This window comes from Xenopus laevis, chromosome 6S, assembly GCF_017654675.1.
Source record: "Xenopus laevis strain J_2021 chromosome 6S, Xenopus_laevis_v10.1, whole genome shotgun sequence".
In the NCBI taxonomy this organism is placed as follows: domain Eukaryota; kingdom Metazoa; phylum Chordata; class Amphibia; order Anura; family Pipidae; genus Xenopus; species Xenopus laevis.
In genome coordinates, this window is record NC_054382.1 from 78,519,634 (window position 1) to 78,541,680 (window position 22,047).

At 36.5% G+C, this 22,047-nt stretch overlaps 1 protein-coding gene across 1 annotated transcript in view; it reads left to right on the forward strand.

The window, feature by feature from the left end:
- Positions 1–22,047, forward strand: part of ranbp9.S (RAN binding protein 9 S homeolog) — a 44,704-nt gene that overhangs the window by 8,111 nt on the left and 14,546 nt on the right. Inside the window, 6 exon segments of the mRNA NM_001128622.1 lie at positions 6,870–6,981; positions 13,985–14,037; positions 18,099–18,266; positions 19,380–19,402; positions 20,140–20,315; positions 21,412–21,524. Of these exon segments, the coding sequence (NP_001122094.1) occupies positions 6,870–6,981; positions 13,985–14,037; positions 18,099–18,266; positions 19,380–19,402; positions 20,140–20,315; positions 21,412–21,524 (645 nt within the window).

Consider the following 22,047-nt stretch of genomic DNA (forward strand, 5'->3'; position numbering starts at 1 on the left):
CAGCACCCTGAAAATACAGATCTAACACTTCCAAGGAGAGCTGGAAGCCAGGTTTTCCCATAGAGAATAATGGCTTCTGGTTATCTGCAGCACCTATAATACAGTTTTATCGCCAAAACAAAGTGGATGTCAGACTTAAAAAAAAAAATAAAAATTTTGTTGTGTTATTGATCTTGCTTGTCAATTAACATTCCATGGACCTAATTTTTATTTGTCATTTATTTCATTCAAGTGCATACATTTTCAAAAACAGGTTTATATATCTGCTTGTGTTTTGCTACCTTAAAGGGATTCTCTCATGGATTTTGTGGTGTCGTTTTTATTTACAAATTACACTGTTTACACTCTGCCATGTAAAATTTAATTCTTAACCCAACAGGTATATTTTTTTTATTGGTGTTTAGGCATCCATCTCAGGTCATTTTGCCTGGTCATGTGCTTTCACAAAGAGCCAGTGCTGCACTATGGAACTGCTTTCTGACAGGCTACTCAATGTAACTGAAGGAGTCACAGTGGGACATGGATTTTTTTTTATTATAGGGTAAACTAAACATGCTTAACCCAAATGCTATGTTATTACTAGGTTAAACTAAACAGGCTAAGCCCAAATGCTATGTTATAACTAGGGTAAACTAAACATAAGCTGCAAATGCTATGTTATCACTAAGGTAAACTAAACATCATAAGCCCAATTGCTATGTAATTACTAGGGTCAACTTAACATGCTAAACCCAAATGCTATTTTATTACTAGGGAAATATTTCTTTGGGTTCTGTGTATAAACTTTCATTTTACCTGAGCACAGAAATCATTGAGTCTATTAATATAAATAAGTACAAACATGTAGACAAATATGGTTCTCTTTGTAACTGACTCCCATGTATTTTAATGAGCATTTGCTGGAAAGTAGTGAAATGAATCCTAGTTATAAATAGACTGTTTCTCTTAGAAAACAGCATCTTATGTTATCTATAAATTATTAATGCCCTGACTATATTCTTTTTCTCTCAAATTAAATCTCTTAGCACTTCCTTCTTTGGCTGTTTTTGTACAAAAAAAAGTTAAAACCACAATGAACTTACTTGGCAATATACTTTACCTCCCCTCATTGTTTGTTTTTTTCAGACATTTACCTTTGTACCATCATTCAATTAGATGCATTTGTCACGTGTAACTGATTAAAGCCAGCAACACATTGGCAGATTACATCTCAAGCCTAATACTTGATACATGGGGTAAATTTACTAAAGGGCGAAGTGGCTTGTTACCAGTTGTTGCAGCGTTACCAGTTTTGGCCACTTCGCCGAATTACCAATGGCCATAGGCAACATTAGAGTACATAGAACATCCACAATCTTCAGTTACTTACATCTTAAAAGTCCAACAAACGATGGCTGGCAGTTTTTCAGCGTGATTGGCTGCAAAAGGTAAAAAAAATTTTTTCCGGGTACCCGGTTTCCCCCATACATTATCTAATATGGAACATTATTTTAAAGTGGGCTCATGTGTAGGACATAAAAACAACTGTATTGGCTTTATTTAGGTTCCCTGGACATGTGTTATCAGTAGAAATGTTATGTATTAGCTGCAACATTTAACATACAGGCCTCCATTCAAGTTTAAATTTCCCGCCCTATGCAAATTAGCCTGAGCAAAGTCCTCAAACGAAGTTGCGCAAGGCAGATTTGAACGCTAGCGCTTCTTTGGTTTGATTTGCTCGAAATGCAGGAGTAATGCTAGCGAAAATTCACCAACGTCACACGCCCAGGACGAAATTTTTATTTTTCGATATTTATTAAAGCCCGAAAAAAATCTAGTTTTTACCCAAACCGATTAAAATGGAGCTTTTTTGTAATAATAAATATGGTAAAATCGGGAGTTTGGTTGTGGTTTTTGTATATAAAAAGTGAGATAAATTTGAATTTTAGTAAATAACCCTCAATATAAACCAATAGGATGGTTTTTCCATTAGTATGGGTATGTGGTACAACGTACTATATTATTATTATTATTATTATTATTATTATTATTATTACAGATAAAAGGAAATAACTTAAAGGGATCCTGTCATCGGAAAACATGTTTTTTTCAAAACACATCAGTTAATATCTGGGAAATTGACAATATGTCTAGCCCCATGTCAGATTTCAAAATTGAATATAAAAAAATCTGTTTGCTCTTTTGAGAAATGGATTTCAGTGCAGAATTCTTCTGGAGCAGCACTATTAACTGATTCATTTTGAAAAATGTTTTTTTTCCCCATGACAGTATCCCTTTAAGAAAACTATTTGCTTATAATGCGCTCTATGGGAGATGGCCTTCCTGTAATTTGTAGCTTTCTGGATAACAAGTTTCCAGATAATTGGTTCTATACCTGTGTGAGCTTCCCCTGTGTCTCCCAGAACCTGGTTAAGTGGACTAGATGAACTAAAAGGATTAGCAGAATGGTCAGCAGCAGAGGTGTCTAGAATACTGAAAATCTAGAGACTTCTACAAGAAAATCAAGTGAGTCCAAAAGAGGCACATCTGGGGTCAAGCCATAATACGGATCAGTTGAACCAAGGACCTTGGCATATATATCTTGTGTGATGTTGATCTGGCTTGCATGCAAATACAGTGAGGCCTGTATACATTCCCTCGCAATGGGGGTCATTTATAAACGGTGGGCAAATTTGCCCGTGGACAGTAACAATAGCAACCAATCAGTGCTTGGCTTTTTTCAGGCAGCTGCAGGTAGAACAATGAATGCAACATTTTGATTTGTTGCCATAGGTAACTGCCCATGGGCAAATTTGCCCAGTATTGATAAATGACCCCCAATGTGTGCAGCTGAATAGAGCACTTTGGCTATTTTAGAAATGTAGTTGTAACCAAATAAGAATAAGTACTAATAAGTGCTAGGAAACTGCTGATTCCAATTTAGCATGTCATATGTGCAGAGGGCTCGCTGGCAGCTTTTAGCATTTCAGCTGCACTGTAAATTGACACTTGGTAATTCTGTTTAAATTTGGAATCACAAGGCAGAATTCTAGTTGGAACTATTGAGAAACAAAGAACATGGGTGTGACTGAATCATCATGAACTCTTATTGGCTTTCCTCTGCCATCACAAAATTCTGACTCAGAAAGTCCATGACTGGTTTACTGTTCTTTGTAATGTGCTATTAATAACATGAAAACAGCCAGAGTTATGTGCGTTGTGTTTTTTATACATCCATCCACTATTGCAGAACTGCTTAAATAGACGACCCCAGTGCCTGCATATGAAGTGTAATCTGTAAACACCGACTAGAACTCAGTCTTCTGTTATTCTCTTTGGATCACATGCTGCCCTACTATGCTCTGTGTTGCTCTAATCTAAACCTGGTAACGTTAAACACAACTTTGATCTTTATATGCAATGATATTTGTAAATGCCCAATGTTTTTTTCAACACCAAAAAGCAGTCCCTTTCATTGTATGGCATGAGAATTGTGTGTGAGCACTAGCACTGGAGCTTTTCAAGCAATTCTTACCTGGAAATTATATTAAGTCAAATTTTAGGGCAGCATTTGCTCAAATGAACCACAGGTAGTGCTTTTGTTTGACTCCCTCTGCAAATGCACTCTCATTTGCTGTTCAGATAAATGTGGAACATTGCAGAGTTTATTTTAAACTGTAACCGTAGGGCTGTTACTGGAAAACTATACCCCTCAAACAAAGACTTTTGAGATACAAATACACACCCACATCTTTGCATGAAAATAATGCTGTATGGGAGGGGTATATGCAAAACATACGACATACAATGCTTTGTAGGTTGTTTTAAAGGAAAACTACACCCCTCAAACAATGTAGGTCTCCATAAAGATATATTGCATAAAACAGCTCATATGTAAAACCCTGCTTCATGTCAATAAACCATTTTCATAATAATATACTTTTTTAGTAGTATGTGCCATTGGGTAATCCTAAATAAAAATTTGCCATTTTAAAAAATATGGGCCGCCTCCTGGGATTGTAGGATTCACGGTGCACGCAAACATACCATGCAAGTTAGGTCACATAAGCCAAAACAGAGTTCTTTTGCGTCCACACGTCTTCATGTTATAGAGTTGTAGTATTTCTGGTCAGGTGATCTCTGAGACAGCACACAGACCATCACAAAATGGGGGTTCAAGGCAAGAGTTGTAAAAGGGCAATATTCATTTTGGGGGTAAAGTTTTCCTTTAATCACCTAACATCCAATATCACCCTGTGTGCAGGTACTTTTAGGCAATGGTGTCCTTGATAGAACTGATCTTGACCTTCATAAACGGGCTGAATCAGCAGTTTATTGGCCTATTTATGAGGCCCACCGGAGGTCTTGCCAGATATTTGTCATTGGACAGGGTCCACATTGGTGCATTGTTGTTGTTCTTTGAAGTCTAGTCTCCCAAACATGCCATATTAATGGAATATCCTTGTAATAATAATAATCCCACACTTACCTCAGTTTTTTTATTATTATTTTTTTTTTAATCACATTCACATAGCATTAGTACAGGAGCCAGTAAACCTGCCTGTATGTTTCTGGAGTATGATCTAGCATATTTGCCATAAGTAAAGATGAGAACATTGCCTCAGATGTCACTAAACCAGGACCGCCCTGGATATTTATCTCTTAAAAACATAATTGTATTTTTTTTGGCTAATAGCTAGAGGCTTGTACAAATGCTCTAAAGCCCTATGGCATACGTATTTCATTTAGAATGTACTTTATGAGGGCTATAGTTACCCCACTCCACCCAGCTAAGGCTTTGTGGGAACAGTTATTAACACTCATTTATAAAGTAACATCATATTTTGCAGTGCAGTACAGTAAAAGGATGTATGTACAGGTATGGGATCTGTTATCTAGAATGCTCGGGACCTGGGGTTTTCCAGATAATGGATCTTTCTCTAATTTGGATCTTCATAACTTGTCTACTAGAAAATCATGTAAACATTAAATAACCCCAATAGGCTGATGTTGCTTCCAATAAGGATTAATTAGAGATCTTCGTTTAGATCAAGTACAAGGTACTGTTATTATTATAGAGAAAAAGGAAATCATTTTTAAAAATTTGGATAAAATGGAGTCTATGGGAGACAGACTGTCCTTAATCTGGAGATTTCTCGATAACGGGTTTCCGGGATAACATATCCCATACCTGTATCGGATATATAGATTGCATAGAAATACTGCTCGGCACTGTAGGTAAAGCAGGTCCTACTCATTAGAGCATACAGTCTTAAAGATCCATTAATTATGACTCTAAACATGCCCGTAAATGTAACAATTAAGATCTAATGGTTGCAGGAAAGATGGTTCGTTTTCATTAGAGATGTGTTAGAGCTGAATGGTCAGATATGAAACAATAGAAACAATAATATCTTACCTATATCTGATAATTCAGCACTAAGGAGTTCTACACTGGTGATGGGCTAATCCGACACATTTTGCTTCAACAAAATTTTTTTTTAAATTTATTTATTTTTTTGACACGACAATTGCGCAACAAATTTTTGATGCACAACAATTTTTTCACAGTCTAAGGGCATCATTTTCGCAGCAAAACATTTTGTTCAACACTACTCCACACTGAATGACCTGCCATTTAAAAAAAGGAGTAGTTTGTTATATTGTCTGATAAAATCAATCCCTCACTTCCCACTCAAGGGTCCAGAAGGATAAAGTTAGTCTAAAAAGAATCTTGCAGGCACTGTTTATCTCAAAAAATTCAACGTATTTTATTTATATATATATATATATATATATATATATATATATATATATATATATATATATATATATATATATATATATATATATATATATATATATATATATATATATATATAAATAAAAATACCTTTCCACTGGTGACAAAAACAAATGAATGTAATCTTTTTTTTGTATCAAAGCTGCACAATTATTAGAGCAGTCTCATGTCTTAGTGACGGGGAAAGAAACCAAATTGTTTCTGCTACTTTGTGACCTGTACCTTTTTTAATAGAATCATGGCATCCTGAGAGCAGAATAACCTTCATGTGATTGTATATAGGAGGGTATTTTATTAAACAACTGATTCACAGAGACTTTGGTTGTTCATAAACTGTAAATGTATTCGGGTTTATTCATGGGGCTATATTTTTCTTAAGTGCACCAGCAGCATGTCCTGTTTTGGTGCACAACAAATGCTGATATTAAATACATTAGCAAAGTGCTTGTGGAGCGTTAAAAATACATTGGCTGCATGAATTGCTGAGGAATAGTGCATACTGTATTCTTCTGCATCTGATGCAGGTATTGCCTTTGTTACTGTGCCAGCGGCAAGTCTGTAATGAATTTAATTCTCTTTCCATTAATGCAGCCCAAAAGCTTTACTCATAATGCCTGTTAGAGTAAAACAAATCATGTTGCAAAGGATTTTACTATTTCTAGTGCAAAATGACAATCATTTGGTGTGGCCTAGACTGTTAAATATCCGTATGTGATGTCTGTGTGCAGCAGCAGGGAGTTTGTAGAATTCCAGTTTGGAATAGTGTTTAGTATTTGATTTAATCAAACCACAAGTGTTTTTAAATATATTGGAAGTAAATAAAATAATCTTATGTCATATTTTATTTTCATAGTGGTGTATCTATTGCTTAGTAGCTTTACACATTTTTGTTTGTTTGTTTTTTCTAATGAAATATATGTGCCTTTCACATGATATTACCTATTTCTACATGTACAAGAGACTACCTTGGTACCAGGAAAAACCGCTCTCAACCTAAATGGGGATATTATCTCTGGTTTCAGAGCTGCTTCTTGTAATGTGATATTCCAGTGCCTTCATCAGGTTTTTATTTTATTCTCCTTCACAGGTCATGGGAAAACATCAAAAGATGCTGCTTCGGTGCGCTCAACACACCCGATTCCAGCAGCTTGTGGAATCTTTTACTTTGAAGTGAAAATTATAAGTAAAGGTAGAGATGGGTAAGTATGATACTTTGTTTTTATCTATAAGTGTAATTATAAAATGGCAGTTCTGATTGCCATGGTTCCCATGCAAACAAGCATGACAACCAACGTATCCTTCCACTTCTTATTCACAACAGACCTGTGAAACAGGGAGTGTGAATAACATTGTTGAACTGGCTGGAGGGCAGTTGATTTTTGATACAGAAGAGTTTCAGTTGTCATTTCATTTAGAAGTACATGTTCAATTAAAAGAAAACTATACCTCCTGAACAATTTAGATCTCTATTAAAATGTATTGCATAAAACAGCTCATATTTAAAACCCTGCTTCATGTAAATAAACCATTTTCATAATAATATAATTTTAAGTAGTATGTGCCATTGGGTAATCATAAATAGAAAATTGACATTTTAAAAAAATACAGTCCGCCCCCTGGGATCCTAGGATTCACGGTGCACACAAACAAGCCAAACAAACCATACATGACACATGATCCAATCAAAAGACAGAGTTATCTCTTTTGCTTCAAAACTTCTTCCTTTTTTACTTTCTATCTCTTAAAGGGGTGGTTCACCTTTAATGTACCTTTAAGTATGTTATAGAATGGCCAATTTTAAGCAACTCTTTAATTTGTTTTCATTATTTATAGTTTTATAGTAATTTGCCTTTTTCTTCTGACTCTTACCAGCTTTTGCTGACCCCTTCTAAAAAGCAAACGTTCTGTAAGGATACACATTTATTGTAATTGCTGCTTTTTATTACTCGTCTTTCTATACAGTCTCTCTTCTATTCATATTCCAGTGTCTCATTCAAATCAATGAATGGTTGCTATGGAAATTTGGACCCTAGCAACTATATTGCTGAAATTGCAAACTGGAGAGCTGCTGAATAAAAAGGGAAATAACTCAAAAACCTTAAACAATAAAAAATGAAAATCAAATGCAAATTGTCTCAGAATATCACTCTCTGTATCAGACTAAAAGTTATCTCAAAGGTGAACAACCCGTTTAAGTATTAATTTTGGGGGTATAGTTTACCTTTAATATATTTTGGAACATTTCTTTGAATTAATTTTTTTTCATTATACAAAAAAAGTTTGGATGAACATGCTCTTTAAATAGATAAAGTGCTGTCTATGGCTAAAATGTGCGCTAATAGATGATATTTTATTATAGACTTTGGCTTCCAGGTTCCTGACGTATATCCATCTACAGACACAGGCGTTGGCTTGTTTCTCACTCAACTAAATTAACTAAATTGAAAAGCTGCTTTCTGTGAATATGGGAGCTTTGATCACAGTAACGCATGATGAAAGAGCAGTGATTAAAGTGACAGTATAAACTCCCATTCAGCATTAACTCAACAAAGGGGTGTGCTGAAAATATTTTTGGCCAGTTTTTTTTTCCATTAAGATATATCTATATGGGTTCTGTTCTTTCTGATGTTAAGCAATTTGAAATCAGCTTCACTATAGTACGTCCTGTCCTACAGAAGTTTAAAATCAACTAAATAGGAATAATATGGATTTTTTAAAAAAAAAAAAAAAAATATTAAAACTATAGACAGAATTTACTTTCAACACAGTTCTTATTTGTAGTGCTCATTTTTATAAAATATTTTTAAGTTGTATACTGCCCCTTTAAAAGCATATCCTACACCTTCAACGATATTGACGTGTTCTAGCTTTATAAAAGAACATGCTCCTATCACTTTAAAAGCCTTCTTATTACTAGTTTTACTCCTCCTTTATTAGTTACCAGTGTCAACTCTTGAATCCTTGCAACCATGGTTGCTGCTGCATTGATATGAGATTTGGTGATGCTACAAAGACCCAATAGGCTGGAGATCATGGGTTTGTTGTTGTATATCTTATATATCTAACAGTAAAGCACCCTTGTTGGTAAGATGAGAATGTTCTTTTACATTCATTTATATGTCACCAAGCATATAGGTTTTGAGGATCGGTGCCCTGAGGGCAAGCAGCCTTTTTTACATGTTGCTTTATTTTCTACTTGCCTCAGATTTTGATGTTCTGCTACTATGGTTTTATGGTTTATTGTGTGCTTTAACCTCTTGCTTACACGTAGAACCTTGAACAGTTCGGTAGGCAAAAGCTTGAAATTACAGCAATTCTGCGAATGTTCTTCTTCATTGACTCTAGTCGCTGCAGAAGCATATCCTAACTATTCCTTAGGGAATGAGCAGAAGGGGCTGTATGATCTTCTAATCCAAATACTGTACTACAGTCACTCAATGCACACATTTGTATTTTTACAGTAATTTTACCCTTTCTCTGTCTTGTCTTAGGGCTTTATTTTGCAATGGAGCAGGTATTTTGACACCCAATCACACAGTCTTATCAATTATTTTATTGTATTGCATAGGAAACTAGAAGATAGGTATTCACTTTTTTCTAATTACCGGAGTGCTGCTGCTTTTGTTGATCTACATCTATTTGCCGTGGCAGAGGGTACAGCATGCACCTGGGGCTACAAAGAGCCGCTTTCCACTCTTGAAGCACACATGAATTGAATTGATTGTGATTATTTTGGATTCTTCAGGATGTGTAGTTCCCAAAAATGCATAGATTTGTGAAAGAAGCTTACTATTAGGGGCTTTTACATCAAGTAAAATCCAGGCAGTATTGTGTTGGCAGTGGCTGAATAGTCATGTACACTGATCTCTGTGTGGAGCTGGCTTTAGCAAGAGTTTGCCGTTTAGTTGCCGTAAAAAGACATTTACCCATTTTGATGAATATGGTTTATTGGGTCAGTTTATTGTTATAGACTTGTTGGCCCTGCAATATAAAGTATGCTTATTTATAGTGCTGTAGAAGGCAAAAAAGTCTAAAACAGGGGTGTCCAACCCGCGGCCCAGCTTGAACTTCCACCAATCCAGGAAATGTCATGTTTCAATGTCACACACAGAGAGCGTATGTACGTGGTCGCTAATTGTGTGCATGTGTGGTTTAAATTTTACATGGGTTGTGAGGTGTGTGGCTTCCTAGACCAGAAAAAGTGGTTAACATGTGAGCGTTCAGTTACTTACAAAGGCAGGTAAGCATTCTTCAGCGGCATCGCCTGCTATGATAGGGATATATGCAGCATCTACATTTGTGAGCAACTTTTTTCAAGAATGAACACACTAAAAGTAAAATTATCTGATGAGCACCTTGAGAATTCACTGAGAATTGCAACTTCTTCCATTGAACCAGACATTAGTTTCTCAAACACAATGTCAAAAATCTCACTAGGTTTATGATACCCTCTTTTCTTTTACAATAAAATAAATCAAAAGCTAGCGTTCGTGTTTGTGTGTATTTTGAGTGTGTGTGCCCCAGAAAATTTTTCTTCTTCCAATGTGGCCCAGGGAAGCCAAAAGGTTGGACACCCCTGGTCTAAAATGTAGACAAATTGTACACCATTAGTAAATGCAGTTTTGGGGAGAGTCAACTGCTACATAGAATAAACATGATTTATTACTCTTGCCCTAAAACCTTGGCAGCACTACCAGATGCCTTCTCACACTGATGTCTAGCTGCATTTAGCATAGAAACGTGCAGCAGCCAGTCCCACACTTGTGGATAGGAGAGTCTCATTAGACCCATTAGTGTGTATATTCTGTGCCCATTGGCACATTTGTTGTGCTGTAGACTGGTGCCAAATGCCAATCTTTTCCTTTTTGTGCTGCTTATTAACTGCATTAATTTAACCATACATGGGCCAGTGTGCCAGGTTCTCAATTATTAGCCAATTGGCTAAACAATTAGAGAGTATATGAGGGGCCAAACATGGCCGCCTTTCTATTTTCAGTCGTGCAAACAGATCCTTCACTTTGCCAATGCACTATATAGTGGCTCACATGCTCAGGCAGATGACATTTTCAAACATACCCAGTGCCTGAACCAATTAGAATCCATAGTACGTGGATATTGGTTGACCCCTTACATGCACAGATAATCATTGTACACTTATCTCTGTTTAGAAACAGAGGAAATGCGGAAAAACACAGACCGAGAATCCGTCTGCTACTCCTGTTCTGCCTGCACCTGGAAGCATTGTCTGTCGCCAGGCATGGATTCTCTGCGGATATCCGTACAAATGTTTTCGCAAAACCGCAGCAAAGATTCGCTGACTAAAAATTGTTGCACGTAAAAATTGGCACATCAAAATTATTCTGTTGCCCATTAACTTCAATGTATTTGGACAAAATAGTCGCGTGTATAAAAACTGACGCTCGCCGTTTTGCTAATTTTTCAGCAAAGCGGGACAAATTTGCCCACCACTAATTGTCTACACTTGGGGCAGGCAGATGCAACGATTTGCATTTCACGCCAAAATCTGCCCTGTGTGCAGAAGAGAAAGGGAAGCAGCCAGGCAACAAATTCTCTGCAGTTTGACCCTAGCCTTACTGTGCAATGATTGGCTGATCTGTACTGCTGGAAAGTAGTATCTGACAGCAGGAACAAATCTGCCCCAATCTGTGCTGCTTACCTGCTTAGGGCTAGTCCACACGGGGAGATAGCGACGCGTTTGCGGTCGCGGCGACAAAGCGCCGCGCCAGTCGCCGCGACCGGCGCAGGCGACAGTTTTGTATGGGCGCCTATGTAAAAACGCCTGTGCTAACCACACGAGGCGATGCGCTTTTCAACAGTCGCCTGAAAAAGCCTGGCGAGGCATTTTCAGGCGACTGTTGAAAAGCACATCGCCTCGTGTGGTTAGCACAGGCGTTTTTACATAGGCGCCCATACAAAACTGTCGCATGCGCCGGTCGCGGCGACTGGCGCGGCGCTTTGTCGCCGCGACCGCAAACGCGTCGCTATCTCCCCGTGTGGAATAGCCCTTACTCTGTATTTTCTGGCTGATCTGCCCTGCTGTAAAGGAGCAACTGCTTGCAATGCTTGGTCACTGATAACATGTAATGGGTAATATACACACTGATGTAAGTGCATAGTATGGCAAAACTGAGTGTCGAATATATAAAAGGGACCGCACTGCAGATTTGTGCATAACGTAGCTAATGTGAACTTTTTTTAACTTCTGTCTGCAGGTTTATATTTTCCTTTACATAACGCCCACTGGAATCCCAATCTGACACCACACTTGGCCGTATCATTATAATCTCATGGAAAAAAAGACCATAACAATAAAATACCAATTACAACTGTGCATAATATGTAATTTGTCCAAATGATTAAGGACACTAGATATACTGAATTAAGTGCCTTAATATTTCTGCAAACTGGGGATTGTCCAGTATCTGCAGTTCCTGGTACATGTCTGTTTTTATGCAAAATAAAAAAAATAAGTTTAAATATAATGCCCACTGGAAAAGGAAAGGAAAAACAAGTTATTCCAAGGGGTACATTAGCTTCCTTAGGGAAATTTCTACCCCACTGTGCTGGTGTTTCTCAATCCTAGAAATTTTGAAATGAAAACTGGCTGATTTGCAGATGTTGGTAGTAGCAGCATTTACAATTGGAAGGTGGTCTCTGCTGCTATTCTAATTTAGTTAAAGCTACAGTAACACCAAAAACTGAAAGTGTCTTAAAGGAAAACTATACCCCCCAAACAATGAAGGTCTCTATTAAAAGATACTGCATAACAAAGCTCATATGTAAAACCCTGCTTCATGTAAATAAACCATTTTCATAATAATATACTTTTCTAGTAGTATGTGCCATTGGGTAATCATAAATAGAAAATTGCCATTTTAAAAAATAAGGGCCGCCCCCTGGGATCGTACGATTCACTGTGCACATAAACAAACCAAACAAATTATACTTCTTAGGTCACATGAGCCAATTAACAGACAGAGTTGTGTCTTTTGCTTCAAAACTTCTTCCTGTTACAGTTAGAGTTGTAGTATTTTTGGTCAGGTGATCTCTGAGACAGCACAGAGACCATCACTAAATGGTGGCTCAAGGCAAGAGATGTAAAAGGGCAATATTTACTTTAATATGTATTCCAGTTTGGCAAGATTCTTTAATATGCCACTTAGTATGATATAAACTATCTGTTGCTTAAGTATTCATTTTGGGGGTATAGTTTTCCTTTAAAGGAATGACCGTATAATGTACTGTTGCCTTGCATTGGTAAAAACCGATGTTTGCTTCAGAAACACTACTGTAGTTTATATATAAAGCCATTCAAGCACAAGATAAACAATGATTTGGTTATTACCAAACACACAGTTTCCCCTCTTGTTCTAAAGATATGTAGCTATTGATAAAGGAAAAGTAAAGCCCCCGACCCATTATGGTTTTTAGGGCAGCTAATTCTATCTATCCTCCTGACCATCTTGATTGGCTTTTTCCCCTGTACCCTATAGGCTGCAGCTGTACAATGATGTGGGGTTAGTAAATTTACTGCTTTGACATGGTTTCTGTATTTTTAATTTTGCTGTATTGATATAAACACATACTTATATATTGGTACAACACTCAGGAGTTAAGGTTGCTTCTTTACAGTAGATCTTTTTTTCCAGGGCATAAATAAAAAATATAATACTTTTAAAATGACCAGTTTTCAGCCATTATGGGACTCATTAGTGTAGTGAAGGGATTGTGATGAGCAAACGTGAAGCAATGGAAGTGGATATATGTGAACTGCAAATACCTTACTAAGCCTTTAGTTAGAACCTGCAAGCTGCAAATATGTTACTCCAGCTTCTTGGCTTGGTGCCACAGTACCATCCTAGGTTCAATTCCAGCTAATGTGAATGATATATGTATGTAAAAGCAAATTTGACTAAAAAATCTAAAGTTCCATTATATTTTTCACACAAACATTTCAACTTGATATGTTCTAGCATGCTAAATGAATGTAAAACACTTAAAACGATAATAAAAAGTGAGATAAAGGTATTTTCTTTTAATAGAGCATGCGGGTGTGGCATTTATTTGCATAGTTTTAATATAAATATATATATCAACTACAAGCATTTGGGTGACTCACAAATGCCTCTTAGGAGGCACCCAGATTAAGTACAATGACTGCATATATTTATTTCTACACAGATACATGGGAATTGGTCTCTCCACTCAGGGTGTCAATCTGAACAGACTTCCAGGTATGTAATTTACAGTGTACGTCTAGAGTGTGTTATGGAGCTATGTTGTGTTTAATATATAATATAATTAATGCATTTCCTGTCTCATTCTCACATACTGGAAATAGACTCTTGCTAAAGCTGGGGTGGTTAAACCACAGAAGGTACTAGAGTGAAAGCAATACTGTATCATTCCTCCCCCTTTATATTACTATTACATTAAACCCAAGTTTTAAAAGGGAACTATTGCAAAAATGAAAATATTTTATAAGCTTCATCATACTGAAATAAGTAAATTTCTAAACACTATCAATTAAATATTCTGCATCATTTCTGAAATAATCAAGCTATGTTCACTATCCCTCTGTCAGCATCTGTTTTTCTTCATTCTGTCTTCATGCAGCAGTTGGGTGTCAGATATTCATTGACGGATTCAATATATCTAAAGGGGCCTTCCTTTCCTAGCAGATGAATTCAAGCTCACTCAAATAACTCATGCCAGTACAAACAAAATCTAACAAAATAACTGCCTTTTGCACAAATCCTGCATGTAGAGAGACATGATGTCAGGTGATTTTAATAGAATGAGCTCTAATACATCTTCTAGGCAAAAGGAGCCACCCTATAAAATATTGGATCATTCATCTGACCCAACTGCTGCACGAAGACAGAATGAAGATAAACAGGTGCTGAGGGAGGGATAGTTAAGATAAACTTGATTATTTCAGAAACAGTTCAGAATTTTTAATTGATTATATTTTGAAAACTTCCTATTTCAGTATGCTAAAGCTTATATTAAATTTTCATTTTCGAGATAGTTCCCCTTAAAAATTGCTGTATTTCCTGTCTGATATTTAGGCAAACACAGCACAATGAAAGGGAGGAAGCTCACTAACTGCCACAAATCTGACATAGAGGTCTGCAAATGTATCCATTGTACATTACAGTGTGAAAGCAGTTTGTTTTATTGGTGGAAGCACAGTAGACATTGTTTGTCCTGTGAGTGGACTGCTGGCAGGCTAAGTATTCCAGACTAGGTGCATCTGCCGTGTTAGGATTATATCTGGCACAGCAGTCTGTCAATCACAAGGCAGGTCTTACCTAAGACCCAGACATCAACTCTGCTGTATCCTTTTTATGTATATTTTAATGATATCTGCCCTTAGAAGCATTTACAACGGAAATATTACACACAGGCAGGTTTATCTGCAAATAATAGACATACTGTATATACAGAATCAAGGGAGCACATCTCCTTAGTTTGTAATTGGTCATACCTAGTCTGGAATACTTAGCCTGCCTACCTAATGTATGGGTTATTACTGCAAGGTTACTGAATTTTCTTGATACTTGTCACTGATTTTCTGTGTTTTCTTACATTTTCTGTGTCTGTACTTGTGGTCTAAAAGCCCTAATTTTGTGGTATAAGCAAGTACATATTCGGTAGTCATGTGCTCTGGAGAAGAATAAACTTCATATTCTTCATATTTATTAGTTATTTGTTAATTGCGATCTAAATCTGAACAGACTATGTAAATTTGCTCTAGGAGCACATTTGCTATTTACTGTATTCTTCTTCTGTTTTTAATGGTTTACCATATAACAGCAGTTTTAGACTGCTAATAACTGACATTTAGGTGGAAACCAAGAGCGCTGCAAAGCAGGAAGTAGTGTTCTGGCTATTATGTTAGACATCCAGTCACTCCAGCATTTTTATATGTTACATATTTGGCTTACTATATTAGAAACATTTTTCCATTTTCACAGCCTATCTATTTAGCCAGTTTTTATTTTTATACTGAACAATTTCTTTAATGTTGCATAGCTTTCCTAGTAGCAAAATATCAGCTTCTGCCAGTGATCTGATATGGACGGGATACATCAGTGTTTGGCTTGTCATGCAGATAACTATTAACATGAGATTTTTATGCACAGGATTAGAAACACAGTTTGAACAGGAACTCCGCAAACCACATTATAAGGGGAACACTTGTTTACTCTCTATTTTGTGTCCCTTGGGAGAAGGGAAGAGTCATATCCATGTTTTATTTATTACAAAAAGCTTGTTGGATACTAAGCTTTAAGTTCCCAAACTGGTGCTGGAATGTCAGGCGATTGACTCTGATTGGGTGGTTTGGCCCAGTGGACTGCATGCTGGGAAAAAATTCTTGCTTGTGATATTAGATGAATCTGGATCTGGGTCAGACCATTATAGGTGTCTCTGGTAGGTGCAGCTGACACACGAGGTGTTGCTATTTTGCTCAATGAAAGGGAATGTAACACTAAGCAACATTTTAAGATACATTCTTTCTGGTTCAATAGTTATGTTTAAGTTGCCGTTGAAAGCTGTATCTGTCTGGCTGTTTATATTCTCTGCACTCCCGGCTCGGACTCCCGAAACAACATTGCAAGCCAGCCAGAGAACCGACTTACATTGGAAATCATTAATGAATGTATATTGGAAGTTGCTTAGAAAGATATTTAGATTTAGACCATTTTTGGGTGAAGATCCCCTTAAATGCACAGTTTTATCCATGCGTTTACCATTCTGTATTCAATATTGTATATTGAAAACATTTTCACTGCATGATCTTGAAGCATGTGAAGAATAAATGAATCCCCCTCAAGCAAAATGGATCCCGGTGGGTATTTATGGTTGACAATCTGTGCCTGGAAATTTGAAAAATGATGAAGAAAGTGTTCAGCCTTTCACAGAAATTGATGCTGTCCAGCAGTTTAGGATTCCTGTGTAAGCCGCTTTCAGTACCACTCTGCTTACTCTGCAGGATGCAACATCCACTCTTCAGTGGAATATACCATTTAGGGACTGGTCAGGTGGGGGGGGGCATTCTTGCTTAATTTGTTTAACAAATTCACCTAGTGTGACTTTAGTGAGCTTTGCAGAGCCAGACACAATAACAAAGTTTATAGGAGGAATATGTCAACCTGACCATAAATGTTTAACTAAGTGCACTTTTCTATTAAAAGTCGGAGACGAGCAGCCAGTTGCCTCCCTGAGTTTATTCCTTTTCTGTTTCGCATTCTGTAGTAGTTATAGGGATATATATAGTTTTGGGGATATATTTTTACAATGGATGAAAAATTAATTAAAGGGGTTGTTCACCTTCCAAAGCTTTTTTCAGTTGAGTTTTCAGATTGTTCAACATAAGTGACTTTTTACAATTGCTTTCCAGCTATTATTTTATACAGTTTTCCCAAAAAAAAAAGTTTAAAGGGGGTTTTCACCTTTACATTAACTTTTAGTATGATGTACAGAGACAGTTTGCAATTGGTTTTAATTTTTTATTATTTGTAGTTTTTCAGTTATTTAGCTTTTTATTCAGCAGCTCTCCAGTTTCAGCAATCTGGTTACTAGGGTTCAAATTACCCTAGCAATCATGCATTGGTGTGAGTAAGCGACTGGAACATGAATAGGATAGGCCTGAATAGAAAGACAAGTAATAAAAAGTAGCAATGACAATAAATTTGTAGCCTTACAGAGCATTTGTTTTTTCAATGGATTCAGTGACCCCCAATTGGCCATTCTATAACATACTAAAAGTTACCTCAAAGGTGAACCACCCCTTTAAAGGTTAATGTTCGTGTTCGTGTCTCTAGTGTCTCAGTCTGGCAGCTCAGTGATCCAGGGACATTTTGAACTGTTACAATTTGCTACATTTAGTTGATACAATTAGTTGATCCATTTCTTGGCAGTAGCTGTGGAATATTAGCAACTATTATATCAATTCTAACAGTTGCCTTTAATTCAACTCAGGGATTCTGCTCAGCAGGGCTAAAGATAACAAATGTATCCGCTAAAAGTACCAATTTAGAACAGTTACATAGTCGCCGACCCCCCCCCCCTCTAATGCTGGTTCAGAAATATAAAAAACTTAGATTTAAACTTCAATATTAGAAGAATGGTCACACAGAAAATAGAAAGTAATTGTAAAAAAATCTTTATTTCTGGTGAATAATCTGAAACCAACTGAACTGAAAAAAGTGTTTGAAGGTGAACAACCCCTTTAATTTATTTTGTAATAGTCTCACACTAACTTCATGTCTATCACTTGAACCCTTAGGTTGGGACAAGCATTCCTATGGTTACCATGGTGATGATGGGCATTCGTTCTGTTCTTCTGGCACTGGGCAGCCATATGGGCCAACTTTCACAACCGGTGACGTCATTGGCTGTTGCGTAAACCTAATTGACAACACCTGTTTCTATACCAAGAATGGACACAGTCTAGGTAACACTTTGTATAGGTTACTATGTATGCTTATAGCAGCTGTATGGTATCTGTCATTGCACAGACACGTCTTCAGCCTTACAGTGCAGATATGAGGCAGGCTGGGTGCAGAAAATTCAACGTATTCTATTTTGCCAAAATCTGGATTAAAAGGTAGTAGATTTTGTTTTTTCCATGAGTTAGCTATACCTGCAGAGATTATGCACTGTAAGGGCAATGACGCACGGTGGTATTTGTCGCTCAGTGTTTTGTCGTGGGTACAAAATGACAAAAAAAAAAACCCCTGCCATAGACCATACCAAGAATGGCCTCTGCTAAAAACACTCAAACCGTTTAATTGCTCAGTTATGCATGCGCAATTTCAGTGATTACATAATTTTAATGTTTCAGCAGAGGCAGTTCTCGGTATGGTCTATGGCAGGGTATATTCTGACTTTTTGTAGCCTCAACAAATATCACCATGTGTCATTGCCCGGACTATTTCAACATGATTCACCTTTTGAACATGATGAATCAGAAGTAATCGCCTATGTAAAAAGTTAAACCCAACCAAGATAATGGATAATTAGTCCTGATTTTTTGTGTGATCTGACCTTGCAGCAAAGGGAAGAAAGGATATATCCTTTTTTTAATAGGCCATATAATCCTGTTTACTTCCCTAGTACATTCCAGTCAATTTACATTTTCTAAATATTAATAAACTTTATAGAAAAAGTATTTCCTTGACTTCATGACAGTGTCCAGCACATGGAGAGTTTTTATTTTTTTGCTGGTTACAAATTTATTTGCAGGTCTTGCTCTTGAATGCATGACACATTATGCTTTTATTTGGTGAGGTTGTTATTAGCATTAGCAAACATATCCTGTCCAGGCAGTTTTATGATGAATGTAATATCAACTGCAACCATCTTCCCTTACATTTGGCAACAAGACTCACTATTATACTATATAGGTAAAAGCCTAGTCCATATATATCACTTTAAGTATCTTAGCTCGTGCTGCATTTTTTGTGGCGTAACAGATTTCAAAAATATTAAAAACTATAAAAACTTCTTTTTGTACCCATTAACCATAGCAACTAAGTAATTTATTATGTGTTTTTTGTTTTAACAGGCATTGCATTTACAGACCTCCCGGTAAGTTATACTACTGTCTGAGATTAAAAATACAAACACACACCATGCATACAAACAGCACACACACGACACAAACACACACACACACACTGAAATTGCAGACAATATAGTAGCCAGCCATGTAATATGGTGTTTGTCTACCTAGAAGATAACAAACTTGTGAACATTGGGATGAATCACGATACAGGTATGGGATCTGTTATTCAGAAACTCATTATCCAGAAAGCTCCAAAATAGGAGAAGGCAAATCTCCCATAGACCCTATCTTAATCAAATAATTCAGTTTTTTAAGAAATGGTTTCCTTTTTCTCTGTAATAATAAGACAGTATCTTGTACTTTAATCCCAACTAAGATATAATTTATCCTTATTGGAGGCAGAACAATCTTATTGGGTTTAATGAATGTTTAAATGCTTTTATAGCACACTTCAGATCCAAATCCAAATTACAGAAAGACCCATTATTTGTAAAACCATAGGTTTTGAGTATTCTTGATAACAGGTCCCATACCTGTATAGTGTCTCTTGTGGGATCAAATATAGAAAAAAATATTTAGTGAACATTTTTCTATTATTGTAATATTTGCAATGATTCTATATTATCGTAATATTTGCAATTAAGCCTTTTGTGCAGTATAGAAGGGGAAGGAGATACAAATGTCATTGTCTTTTAAAATATTGTACTGCAATTCTGCATATCAAACTTTTTGTTTGTCGTTGTTTTTAATTTTCGTTCAGCCGAACTTGTATCCTACAGTGGGACTGCAGACCCCAGGAGAAGTAGTTGATGCAAATTTTGGACAAAGTCCCTTTGTGTTTGACATAGAAGATTACATTAGAGAATGGAGATCCAAAATACAGGCACAGATTGAGAGGTTCCCTGTTGGAGGCGAGTGGCAGTCCATGATACAAAGGTAAGAGGTGTAGACTTCATCTAATTATTCATGAGTAACTGCCTGCTAACCAAATGGTTTATATCATAGCGACTGTGATTGCTGTTCTCTTAGATTTCTATACATTGCATGGGCTCTGTTTGAGTTTGAAATATTAACCATTAGTATGTATGGTTGAATCCACTTCTGCTAATTGCCTTCGAATATATATTTTTGTTTATGAGTGTTGTATAAATGAAGAACAACACTAGAGCTTGAGAACTAGAAGAAAGCAATTATAGGAAAGAATACAGACAGGATACACAAACTACATAATTATGTTTGTTGTAACGATAAGTAATTAAAAACACCCATATAGGTCAGTGTTGGCAATACCAGCCTTTGCTTAAACATTTGTTACATGGCTTATGTCCAAACATCACAATCATCAAAAAATTAATTTAATACCTGGCGGGTTTTTTTTTTCCCAAGACTTAGTACATATAAAATATGTTATTATATTTTTACACATTCCTGTGTTTATGAAGCAATTCTGATCATACACAGAGCAAAGTGGTTGACCACTTTGGGCAATTTCATATGAACTGCCAAACTATTTATATGTGGGGTCCTTTTTTTTTTTTTTTTTTTTTTTTATAACCTACCTGATCACATTGGATCTTAAACTGGACATACCTGGCCTGCTTATTAGCCCATGGTAGGAGGGAGGGGTTGCAAAACTACAGCATGACTGACCTGGATGGGAACCATGCAGCTTTAAATAGTCCCTTGTGTTAGGACCCACCCTGAAGGATGAATCGGGCAAAGATATGTTTGTTAATAATATCTTGGTGTTCAAGCTTGCTAAATGAGAGGAGATTTTTGACTATGGCCAACTGGCAGAACTCGGACACCTGGTCTGCTGATACCTCTTAATTATGTTTGGAGGGGGATAGGCCAAACCAATAAGTTGGTATAGTTTATCAATCCATTGGTATGGCTGAATTTAACAATATCTGAGTGGTCAAGACTTTGGCTGATTGTTGGCATAACCAGCAATAGACCTTTTTACTGTATGTGACCATTATACTTCAATTTACCATAACCACAGGTTTTTTTTTTTTTTGTTTTTTTTTAGGATGGTTTCTTCATATCTTGTGCACCATGGATATTGTTCTACAGCAGAAGCCTTTGCCAAATCTACAGACCAGACTGTGCAGGAAGAATTAGCATCTATTAAAAATAGACAGAGTAAGTAAGGATTGGTGTATAGTTACATAACATGCTGCCTTATCTTGGTATGTCTGGATCGACCGTTGTTAGTTTATTGAGCTTAAGACAATGCAGTCTCAATGACATTTGTTTTTAGTGCTGTGCCCAGTTCTTTTGACCACCATAGTGCTCAACCCGTCACCCAAAAAATTATTAAAAATCCTATTTTATCACATTAGTCAAGCAAAATGATTTTAATGACATTATATAAATGATTTGAATCTAGTTTCCTTCAGTCTGGGAATTCATAATTATAGCAAGCAGGCAGGAGCCATTTTGTGGACACTGTTATTAAAGGAAAACTATACCCCCAAAATGAACACTTTAGCAACAGATAGTTTACATCATATTAAAGGAAAACTATACCCCCAAAACGAATACTTAAGCAACAGATAGTTTATATCAAATTGAATGACATATTAAAGAATCTTACCAAACTGGAATATATATTTACATAAATATTGCCCTTTTACATCTCTTGCCTTGAACCACCATTTCGTGA